The sequence below is a fragment of the Chiloscyllium plagiosum genome, chromosome 5, assembly GCF_004010195.1.
Source record: "Chiloscyllium plagiosum isolate BGI_BamShark_2017 chromosome 5, ASM401019v2, whole genome shotgun sequence".
NCBI classification, from domain to species: Eukaryota; Metazoa; Chordata; class Chondrichthyes; order Orectolobiformes; family Hemiscylliidae; genus Chiloscyllium; species Chiloscyllium plagiosum.
Genome location: NC_057714.1, coordinates 85378397 through 85390731, shown reverse-complemented (window position 1 = coordinate 85390731; position 12335 = coordinate 85378397). Strand labels below are relative to the sequence as shown.

At 41.7% G+C, this 12335-nt stretch overlaps 1 protein-coding gene across 4 annotated transcripts in view; it reads left to right on the top strand.

Annotated features, from left to right (window-relative positions):
* The first annotated feature begins 296 nt into the window (after nucleotides 1-296).
* Nucleotides 297-12335, top strand: part of acbd5a (acyl-CoA binding domain containing 5a) — an 80312-nt gene continuing 68273 nt past the window's right edge. The window contains exon 1 of one of the 4 annotated variants that reach the window (XM_043690530.1): nucleotides 297-730. In XM_043690530.1, the coding sequence (XP_043546465.1) occupies nucleotides 655-730 (76 nt within the window). In that variant the 5' untranslated portion in view covers nucleotides 297-654. The remainder of the gene's footprint in view (nucleotides 731-12335) is intronic. The other 3 variants (XM_043690533.1, XM_043690529.1, XM_043690531.1) reach the window with 3 other exon arrangements.

The following is a 12335-nucleotide window of genomic DNA, read 5'->3' as shown; positions in this document are numbered from 1 at the left end:
TAAAAACTAGAATAACCTTTCCAAACCTTAATGCTGATGTCCTCAAAAGATTACTTTCAGAAAACTTTGCTCAACCTTTTTTTCAAATTATCGCAACTACGCAGTGTATATACTTCCTGACAAAGTTCCCTCATCGAAGACGAGAAAGGAAAACCTTGCAAAGTGTTCCTAAACTCGTTGCAGAAAGGTTGGCCGCCAGTGGGACTCTGGAGTTGAAGTGCCCGCCCAGTGTTTGCCGGGAGATGTAGTCCGGTCGCTTCCCCCCGCAGCGCCAGTACCAGGTTAAATTCTGGTCAGTCAGTGGCGCTCAGAACTACAGCTCCCAGATCGCAGTACGTACCCTCGGTCTGGGGCGATGATGACAGCTGGTGTCTTGCAGGTTTCTGCGGATGACACAGACTGAAGGTGGTTAATCGACAAGAGCTCAGGTGACCATGGCCAGGTCCCCACTTCAGCACTGACACCTTGACCACTCTGCCCCACCACCGCCATCAAGTTCAACCCTGACCATTGGGCCTCGGCCTACTCGACTTGGTTGCGCACGGGCCTAGTCTGTCTGTTCAAACATTCGTTTTATTTTGTTTCATTTCAAATCAAAGTTGGGTCGAAGAAAAAGAATAACCTTAAGGTTCGGATTCTCTTCGACTGCAAAAGATGGCGGATACTAAATCTATTCATGAGAGAAGATTTGAAGCTGCTGTCAGCGTTATTCAGAGTTTGCCAAAAAACGGTGAAAGCATTTTTCTTGTGTATTGTTAGTAGAGAAAGGGGCAGATTCTGCCTTTAACAGCTGCTGTCTGAGTAGGTTTGGGTACGGAGTATTCTCTCAGGATCTGTCAGAACAACTTTCTTGTTTGCTCTCCAAGCGTGTGTAACCAAGTTAAAAATCACACAACACCAGGTTATAGTACAACAGGTCTAATTGGAAGCACACTAGCTTTTGGAGCGATGCTCCTTCATCAGGTGATAGTGGAGGGCTCGATCCTAACACAGAATTTATAGCAAAAATTTGCAGTGTGATGTGACTGAAATTATACATTGAAAAATTGATTGTCTGCTAAACCTATCATCTGTTAGAATACAGCGATAGTTTCACTTCTTTCATGTGTAAATCACAAAACCTTTTTTTAAAGTTGCATTCTCAGGTTAGCTGTTAACAATGGTGATAGCTAGACAATATGTTGAAGGTGTTAGCCCCCTGTGTTCTCTGTCTATGCCATGATGTTTAGATTGATTCTAATCTAAGAAGTGAGATAACAGAGTTTTACATCAATTCATGCAGTTTTTGAGCTCAGAGTTCTATATGAATGCATGCAGTTTTTGACCAAAGTGCAATGTAACTCTGCAAGTACAAATTCACCCCACAAAATATATGTGTGCATGTGGGTCTTTGTCTGGGATGGGGGTTGTGAGTGTGAGCAAGTGTGTGTGTGTGTAGTGAGGGCAGAGTGTCTTAAGTCTGTGAGGGGGTGCATGTGAGAGTTTGGGAGTGTGTGTGTCTATAAGGGTGTGTGGGTGTCTGTGTGCACCTGTGTCTGTGTGTATGATTAGATTAGATTACTTTACAGTGTGGAAACAGGCCCTTCGGCCCAACAAGTCCACACCGATTTAGCATGGCCAATTCACCTGACCTGCACATCTTTGGACTGTGGGAGGAAACCAGAGCATGTGAGAGTGTGTGTTTGTGTGTAGTGCAATGCAATGGTGATCACCTGTAATGTGACATGAACCCAAGGTCCCGGTTGAGGCCCTCCCTATGGGTACCGAACTTAGCTATCAGCCTCTGCTCGGCCACTTTCCCCTGCTGCCTGTCCTGAAGTCCACCTTGGAGGATGGTCACCCGAAGGTCCGAGGCTGAATGTCCTGGACCACTGAAGTGTTCCCCAACTGGGAGGGAGCCCTCCTGTCTGTTGATTGTTGCGCGGTGCCCATTCATCTGTGTCGTAGCCTTTGCTGGGTTTCCCCAATGTACCATGCCTCCGGGCATCCTTGCCTGCAACGTATAAGATAGACAATGTTGGCTGAGTCACATGAGTACCTGCCATGTACAAGGTGGGAGGTGTTCCCACGCGTAATAGTGGTATCTATGTCCACAATCTGACACGTCTTGCAGCGTCCACCATGACAGGGTTGTATGGAGTTGCCCTGAGAGCCGGGCAGTTTGCTAGGAACAATGATCTGTTTGAGGTTTGGTGGTTGTTTAAAGGCAAGTAGTGGAGGTGTGGGGAAAGTCTTGGTGAGGTGCTCATCCTCATTGATAATGTGTTGCAGGTCACGAAGAACCATGGCGTAATTTTTCAGCCCCTGGGAAGTACTGAATAACAAAGGGTACCCTGTCAGTTGCAGCACATATGTCTCCTGAGGAATTGAATTGATGTAAAACTCTGTTATTTCACTTTTTAGATTAGAATCAATCTAAACATCAGGTCATAGACAGAGAACACAGGGGGCTAACACCTTCAACATATTGTCTAGCTATCACCATTGTTAACAGCTAACCCGAGAATGCAACTTATATAAAAAAGGTTTTGTGATTTACACATGAAAGAAGTGAAACTATCACTGTATTCTAACAGATGAAAGGCTTAACAGACAATCAATTTTTCAATGTATAATTTCAGTTACATCACACTGCAAATTTTTGCTATAAATTCTGTGTTACGATCGAGCCCTCCACTATCCCCTGATGAAGGAGCCTCGCTCCGAAAGCTAGTGTGCTTCCAATTAAACCTGTTGTACTATAACCTGGTGTTGTGATTTTTAATTTGGCACACCCCAGTCCAACACCGGCATCTCCAAATCTTGTTTAACCAGGTAGCGCATATTAATTGCGCTGTAAATCTATGAAATATGATGTCAAGTTGGATCAGGTTGCATGTCAGCTTGGGACATGTAATATGACTGGTGTTGCCACATGCGAAACTGGGAAGAGACATTGGTTAGTTTTAAATGAGTTGTGATCAGAGTTAATTATTATAAGCCTGGTGATGCAATTCATGTTGCATATAATTTGGCATATGATATTTGTTTTGAAATTATATTGAGGCATATTAAATACGCTATCCTGTGCATTAATTTCAGGAACAGAATTTTACATGTGATCTGGAGCTTATTTCTAGAAGGATAGAACTCAAAGGCGGATCAGTTTATGTTGGACATGTGTAGAGCTTTGCTAAAATCACACTGAAGAATACTGAGCTCAATTGTGATCTTTACATAACAAAAGAATGTAGAGATGTTAGAAACTATTCTCGTGCAGTGGTAGTAATCCCTATCTGTTAGCCTAGAGGCCCGAGTTCCAGGAGTATGCAATAACATCTCTCAGCGAGTTAATTAGAAAATATATAGATAGACAATGAAGTGGATATAGAAATATTTGCAAGGTGGTCATAAATTGTCCATAGTGTCCAGGGATGCAGAACCGGTGGATTAGCCATGGGAAATGTACAGTTCCAGAGATAGAGTGGGATGCTCTTCAGAGATATGGTGTGGACTCAATGGGCCGAATGGCCTGCTTCCACACTGTAGGGATTTTATGATTCTGCTAGAACTGTCAGGCTGTAATTATTAGGAAAGAACGAACATGCTGTTGACAAAAAGAGAACTTTTTTTTAAATTGTGAAGGCTTTTCACAAGGTAGCTGTAGAAAAGAGAGTCTAAAATTTGGGATCATGTAGATTTACTAATAAATTGCATTTAAAAATCAGGAGAAAATAATGTTTTGTGGAAAGCTAGATATTAATACAGGATGGAGAAAGGGATAAAAGATTATGTAAATATGGGCAGGTGTCTTGGCATGAGAGGAACTTCTGGAGAGCATAAACAAAGGAATAGAAATTTGCAGGTTTCGGGTTAGGCCTGTTTCTGTGCTGGAAATTTGATCCAATTTAGTGACATAAAATCAGATGAGAAAAGATCATTACACCATTTCTCCATGTTCTACTACAGCAATTAATTGTATCACAACCATCTCCATTGCTGTTATCACTAACGTGTTGACCAGACATTTCAATCTTTGTGTAATGAACCTTTTTTGTTTTACTCAGCAACTATCTTTGCTTACTGGTACAGTTCATACTCTCTGGTAGATTGTCTAAACGTGACTCTGGAGATTTTGTCATACAATCTAGGTTGATGCTTCACTGCGGTACTAACAGCCTGTTGAACATTCAGGCGAGCTGCCTTTTGGGTGACTTATTAAACCAAGGTGACATCTACTTTCTTAGATTGAATAAAACCAAAAAAAAAAATCAAAGAAGAATCATTTGGGACCTTGATAAAATGCATCAATGGACTGAAAAATGGCAGATGGAGTTCAGTCTGGATAAATGTGAGGTATTGCATTTTGGTACAACAAACAAGGGTAGGGCTTTCACAATTAATGATAGAGCATTGGGGAGTGTTGTAGAACAGAGGGACCTAGAGGTGCAGGTCCATAATTCTTTGAAGTTTATATCACATATAGACAAGGTGTTTTAAAAAGGCATTTGGCATGCTTGCCTTCATTACGCAGTCCTTGGAGTATAGGAACTGGGAAGTCATGTTAAGGTTGTACAGGACATTGGTGAGGCCTCTTCTGGAATACTCTGTCCATTTCAGTTTGCCCAGTTATAGGAAGGATATTATCAAGCTGGAGAGGGTTCAGAAAAGATTTACCAGGATGTTGCTGGGTATGGAAGATTTGAGTTGTAAAGAAAGGCTGGATAGGCTGTGACTTCTTTCACTGGAGTGTAGGAGATTGAGAGGCAAGTGATAGAAGTGTATAAAAATAATGAGAGGTATAGATAGTGGTAGTTGTCTTTTCCCTAGGATCGGGGGCACATTTTAAGATGAGAAGAGAGAGATTTTTAAAAAGGCAGAAGAGGCAATTTTTTTTTTTTTTACACAGACAGTAGTTTGTGTATGGAATGAACTTCCAGAGAAAGTGGTGGATATCTGCGCAATTACAACATCTAAAAGACATTTGGATAGATACATGAATAGTAAAGGCTTGGAGAGTTATGGGCCAGGAACAGGCAGGTGGAACTAGTTTCATTTGGCGTGGACTGGTTGGACCAAATAGTCTGTTTCCATGGTGTATGATTCTATGGCAAATGTTAGTTTTTTTTATCCGTCTCCAAAACACACGTTTAGACTGGCATGAGTTAAACAAGGAGGGTCAACAAGAATATATTAAAGTCTAGTTGTGTCTAACCAACTTTTTTTGAGGTGGTAACATTCAGAGTAAAGGGCATGATTAATAAATTTGAAGATGAAACAAAAATGACTCTGTAGTTGGCGGGGTAGGGCTCGCATCAGGAGGAACAACAAGGCCCAATAACCAGAGCCTGGGCTGTAGAGGTCCGCTGCACTGATGGAGGCCTAGGTCAGGAGCAATACCAGGGCTCTTCATATCTGTTCCTTGAGCAAGGCAGTGAAGAAGAATAATGTAAACTGCAATATAATAGCAATAGAGTGGTCAAGTGGACAGAAAAATGGCAATGCAATTCAATCCAGAGAACTGTGAGGTAATGCATTTGGAGAATGCAGACAAAGCAGATGAATAAATGGGACAGGATAGAAAAACAACAGGAACTTGAAGTGCCAATTCCCAAATGTATCAGGTTTATTATTTGTGGAATATCTGCGAGATGGCTTTTTGGAGCAGCTTGTGGTACAGCCCACTAGGGAATATGCAATACTGGATTTAGTGTTGTGCAATGAGGCACACTTGATGAGGAAGCTTAAGGTGAAGGAACCCTCAGAAGGCAGCAATCATAACATGATTGAATTTACTCTGCAGTTTGAGAAGGAGAGATAGAATTAGAGGTAATGGTATTATAGCTGAATAAAAGCAACTGCAGAGGCAAGAGGGAGTAGTTGAACAGAATTGACTGGGAGAGGAACCGAGCAGGAAAGACAGTGGAACAGCAACGGCAGGAGTTTCTGTGAGTGATTCAGGAGATGCAGCAAAAATTCATCCTGAGAAAAAAGAAGCATGGGTCAGGGAGGATGAGGTAACCATGGCTGACTAGGGAAGTCAGAGACAACATAAAAACAAAAAAGAGAATGCATTTAACATGGCAAAGGGCAGTGGGAAACCAGAGGATTGAGAAGCTCACAAAGACTAACAGAAGGCAACAAAAAAAGAGGGAGAAGATTAAATATGAAGGTAAGCTAGCCAGTGATATAAAGGGAGACTGTAAGAATTTCTTTAGATATATAAAGGGCAAAAGTGGACATTGGACTGCTGGAAAATGACACTGGAGAAATAGGAGTGGGGAAACAAGGAAATGGCTGAGGAACTAAATAATTACTTCACATCAGTCTTCATGGTGGAAAACTCAAATAATATCCCAAAAATTCAAGGTGGCAGAGCTGAGCATGGTGGCCATCACCAAGGAGAAGCTGTTAGAAAAACTAAATGGCCTGCATGTGGATAAATCACCAGGAGGAGATGGACCACCCCCAGTGTTCTAAAGGAGAGAGCTGAAGAGATAGTGGAGGCATTAGTAGTGATCTTTCAGGAATCACTAGAGTCAGAGAGGGTCACGGAGGACTGGAAAATCACTAAGTTGACACCACTGTTTTAAAAAAGGAGTAAGGTGAAAGATGGAAAATTATAGACTGATTAGCCTAACCTCAGTCTTGGATAAGGTTTTGGAGTCCATTGTGAAGGACGAAATTTCTGAATACTTGGAAGTGTATGGTAAGATAGGGCAAAGTCAATATGGTTAAATCAAGAGGAGGTTAAAAACAATGACTGCAGATGCTGGAAACCAGATTCTGGATTAGTGGTGCTGGAAGAGCACAGCAGTTCAGGCAGCATCCAAGGAGCAGCGAAATCGACGTTTCAGGGCTTTTCAAGAGGAGGTCATGCCTGACAAATTTGCTAAAGTAATTTAACCTGCTTGTTACCACCTCAAATAAAAGAGCCAATGGATGTTATCGACCTGGACTTCTGAAAGCCTTTGACAAGGTGCTGCCCAGGAAGCTGCTGAGCAAGATCAGGGCACACAGTGTTAGAAACAAGGTGCTAACATGGATAGAAGACTGGCTGTCTGGCAGAAAGCAGAGAGTAGTGATAAAAGGGTCTTTCTCAGGATGGCAGCTAGTGACGAGTGGTGTTCTGCAAAGCTCAGTGTTGGGACCATAATTTTTCAGCTTATACATTAATGATCTAGATGAAGGAACTGAGGGCATTCTGGCTAAGTTTTCAGACAATACAAAGTCAGCGTGACCGGTAGTATTGAGGAGGCAGGGAGGCTGCAGCAGGAGTTGGGCAAGTTAGTAGAGTGGGCAAAGAAGTGGCAGATGGAATACAGTGTGGGAAAGTGTGAGGCCATACACTTGAGTAAGAAGAATAGAGGCATGGACTATTCTCTAAATGGGGAGAAAATTCAGAAGTCTGAAGTGCCAAAATACTTGGGAGTTCTCATCCAGGATTCTCTCGAAGTAAACTTGCAGGTTGAGTCAGTAATTAGGAAGGCAAATGTAGTTTTGGCATTTATTTTGAGAAGATTTGAATATAAAAACAGGCATGTTCTGAAGCTGTATCAAGCTCTGGGCAGGAAGAGCTCCTGCCTGAAATGTTGATTTTCCTGCTCCTCGGATGCTGCCTGACCTGCTGTGCATTTCCAGCACCACTCTAATCAGGCCACATTTGGAGTATTGTGTGCAGTTTTGGGCCCCATATCTCAGGAAGGATGTACTAGCCCTGGAGTCTGTTCAGAGGGGGTTTACAAGAATAGTCCCAGGAATGAAAAGCTTAATATGTGAGGAATGTTTGAGGACTCTGGGTCTATTCTTGATGGAATTTAGGATAAGGGATTGTCTAATTGTAACGTGCAGAATACTGAATGCCTTATTAGGCGGATGATTCCATTGGTCGGAGACCCGAGGGCACAGCCTTAGAATAAAAGGAAGACCTTTTTGAAAAGAGATAAGGTAAAACATCTTCAGCCAGAAAGTGGTGAATCTATGGAATTCACTGCCACAGAAGGCTGTGGGGGCCAGGTCATTGAGTACATTTAAGACAGTGATAGCTTCTTGATTGTCAAAAGGATCAAGGGTTACAGGAAGAAAGTGGGAGAATGGGGTGAGAAACTTATCAGCCATGATATATTGAATTGCAGAGCAGACTCGATGGGTTGAAGGGCCTAATTTCTGCTTCCATGTCTTATGGTCTTATTATGGAGTCAAAAAGACAGAAGATTCTTTTTTTTCGCCATGGCATACAAATTTAAAAGTTGGGATCTAATGGCAGAATGATGTATAAGACTAATTATCCCGCAACTAAGGTGCTGCACACGTCTTTGGTAACCGTGTTGCAGGAAAGATGTGGTCACACTCTAGGCAAAAAAAAAAAATTTGTATATATTTTTCACCTTAATGACCATAGGAATTCCCAACGTATTTTGCAGCCACTTACTTTTGAAGTACAGTACTGTTGCTTTGAGAGTATGGCCAATTGGACACAGCAACTTACCATAAATGGTAATGTTATAACGATGAAAATTTGATTTTGTGACTTAGTTGAGGTTGAATGTTGATCAAGAATAACCTCCCTGTACTCCTTTTGAAATGGTTTCATGTGAGCTTTTGCATTCATCTGAGAGGGCAGCAGAGCTTTGGTTTAATTTCTCTTTCAAAATTTGTCATGTTGAACAATTCCTGAGTACTCCACTCTGATATAAGCTTTCAATTTTGTGTACAAGTCCTGAACTTCAACTCACACTTTCGTGGGATTCTTTTTGTAACCCATGTCTCAAAGGATTTTAACAATTTGAAAGGATGGGATAGGCTCAGGCTATTTCCTTTGGAACAGGGAAGGATGAGGGGAAAATGAATTGAACTGTATAAAATTGAGAGGTGAGGATACTGGATAGGAAGGATCTATTTTACTTAGCAGGGAGGTCATTAGCAGGAGCAAAGGTTTAAAATAATTGGAAGAAAGACTCGGGGGGAGCTGAATAATTTTGTTCATTCACAGGGTGATGGGTCTGGAACTCACTGCATGAAAGGATGAGTCAAAGAAGTACTTGCATATGCATTTGAAGTGCCTTAAAGAAGGCGGCAGTGGACCAAGAGTCAAAAACTGGGATGAAATTGGTGAGCTTTTTTTTTGACTGCTAGTGCATAGTGGTTTGAAGTTGTGAGAAGTTATGAGCATTATATCCATGCATAGGAGAGTGCAATGAAATACAAGTGATATGGAAGATATGGGTGAGTCAGGTTGGGATATAGATAAACCATTATTTAATTGAACAACATTTAGATGGTGAAAAACTGCAGAAAGCTTCAGCTCCATGGAACTTGGGGTGAGGATTGGTACTTGTGTACGAAACACAGAAAGCAAGCATGCAGATGCAACAGGTAATCATAGAGTCATAAAAGCACAGAAACAAGCCCTTTGGTCCAACTTCTCAGTGTCAACCACACATACCAATCTGACCTAGTTCCATTTGCCAACATTTGGCTTATATCCCTCTAAATCCTTCCTATTCATATGCCCAACCAGATGCCTTTTCAATGGTGAAAATGTACCTGCCTCCAGCTCTACCGCTGGCAGCTCATTCCATACATGCGCTCCCCTCTGCATGAAAAGGTTACCCACTGGTCCTTTTTAAACTTTTCCCCTCTCATATTAAACCTGGGTCCTCTGGTTTTGGACTTTTTTTTTCCCCCCACCCAAGGAAAAAGACCTCGACTATTCACACTATCTATGTAATGAAATGTTGGCCCTTATTTCAAGGGGATTGAAGTGTAAGATTAAGGGAGTCTTACTGCAGCTGTACAAGGTGCTGATGAGACCACTTCTGGAGTGATGTGGGACAGTTTTGGTTTCCTTTCCTGAGGAAAGATATTATTTCATTGGAAGCGGATCAGAGAAGGTTCACTAGGCTGATCCCTGGTATGGAAGGATTGTCTTATGAGGAAAGGATAAACAGGTTGGAGCTCATTTCAAGTTTAGAAGAATGAGAGGTGATTGCATTTTAACTTATGCTGAGGGGATATTTCTCCTCATGGGACAGTCTTGGACCAGAATAAATTTAAGACTGAGATAAGGAGTAACTTTTTTTCTGAGGGTTGAGAGTCTTTGGAACTCCTCGTCACGGAGAGCTGTGAGAACACCTTGTGTATGTTTATGGCTGAGATAGATTCTTGATCAGTCGGAGAATCAAGGTTTATGGAGGAAAATGAACGTGAGCAATGTTATTGAATGACAAGCAGGCTCAAGGGCTGAACTGCCTACTCCTGTTCCTATTTGTTCTGATCTTAACAGCTTTGAGGGGCTGAATGGCTTACACGCTCATCTTTTCCTCAAACAGTTGAGTTCAATTTCACAATAATGTCATGGTGGAATATAAGGTTAATGACCTTAGTACTGGTTACAGTGCCATTACTATGGGAATATTGTACCCAGGATGTAGGTTTGCTTGTTGAGCTGGAAGGTTTGTTTTCAGACATTTTGTCACCATGCTAGGTAACATAGTCAGTAAGCATGAAGCACTGGTGTAGCCTGCTTTCTATTTTCTATGTTTGGGTTTTCTAGGGTTGGTGATGCCATTTCCTGCCTTTTTCTCAGGGGATGCGAAAGGAGATTCAAATCCGTGTGCTTGTTGATAGAGTTCCGGTTGGAATGCCATGCATCTAGAATTCTCGTGTGTGCCTCTGTTTGTGCTCTTCCTAGGATGGATGTGTTGTTCCAGTCGAAGTGGTGTCCTTCTTCATCCATATGTAAGGATACGAGGGAGAGTAGGTCATGTTGTTCTGTGGATAGTTGATGTTCATGTATCCTGGTGGCTAGTTTTCTGCCTATTTGTCTAGTGTAGTGTTTGTTACAATCCTTGCAAGGTATTATATAATTCTGAGCAACAAACCCAAACAAGTAGACAAAACGTCCAGAAACCTGAGACACTCTCCCCTACATCAGACATCTCGGAAATCACTGCCAGACTACCCTGACCCCTTGGCATCAGAGTAGCCCACAAACCCACCAATACACTAAAGCAGCAGCTAATGAACTTGAAAGACCCTATACAGACAACAACCAAAATACCGTGCAAGGACTGTAACATTGGCCAAAAAAGGCAGAAAACTAGCCACCAGGATACATGAACATCAACTAGCCACAAAACGACATGACCCTCTCTCACTAGTATCCTTACATATGGATGAGGAAGGAACCACTTCGAGTGGGTCAACACATCCATCCTAGGATAAGCCAAATGGAGACACCGCATGAGAATTCCTAGAAGCATGGCTTTCCAACTGGAACTCCATCAACAAACACATTGAATTGGATCCCATTTATCATCCTCTGAGAATAAGGCAGGAAATGATGCCACAGGAAATTATGTCACCACAGGAAATGATGTCACCAACCCTTGGAAACTCAAATAAGTAAGTAAAAAGCGGATTACACCACCAGTGCTTCATTCGGAGATCCACTAAAGATGTTACCTAGTATGGTGGCAAAACGTCTGTAAATGAAAATTCCAGCTCAGCAAGCAAACCTACATCCAGAACTTCAACCTGAGCCACAGACTTTCTCAAAATATTGTACCCAATTTGGAAAAAAATAGTTGGATAGGTATGTCAAGAACGAACAAAATGGTGGATCAAAATCCAATATTTCTTGTGTATTGGGAATGGCCAGTGGCTGGATGGGTGTATTTGTATCCTGGTGCTGTAATTTCCTTTCTTGCTAATGAAGAAAACAACAGGAAAAATAAAGTCAGTTAATTAAGAATTTTAAGTAACCTCTGATGCACTATGAGTAGGGGCACTTGGTGATTGTATTTTTATTCACAAATACACTCTAGTAGTTATTTTTTGATCATGTTAAATGTTCAAATGCAACATGTAAAAGTGATCTTGTTAAATTATAATGTTTTAACTATGTTCCTCAAGCATTTATTTAGAACCAATCAAACACTTTAACTGTGGTCTCTTATACCCACATCTGAACTCTCAAATGACAACATATTTCTCATGTACCTGTCAGGCAGGGAGGAGGATATAGAACGCGTGAGCCATGGTTTACTAAGGAAGCGGAATCCCTGGTCAAGAAGAAGAAGAAGGCTTATGTTAGGACAAAATGTGAAAACTCAGGGCGCTTGAGGGTTACAAGGAACTCAGGAAAGACCTAAAATGAGAGCTCAGAAAAGCCAGGAGGAGACATGAGAAGTTGTTGGCGGATAGGATCAGGGTTAACCCTAAGGCTTTCCATAGGTATGTCAGGAATAAAAGAATGACGAGAGTTAAATTAGGGCCAATCAAGGATAATAGTGGGAAGTTGTGTGTGGAGTCAGAGGAGATAGGGGAAGCACTAAATAAATATTTTTCGACAG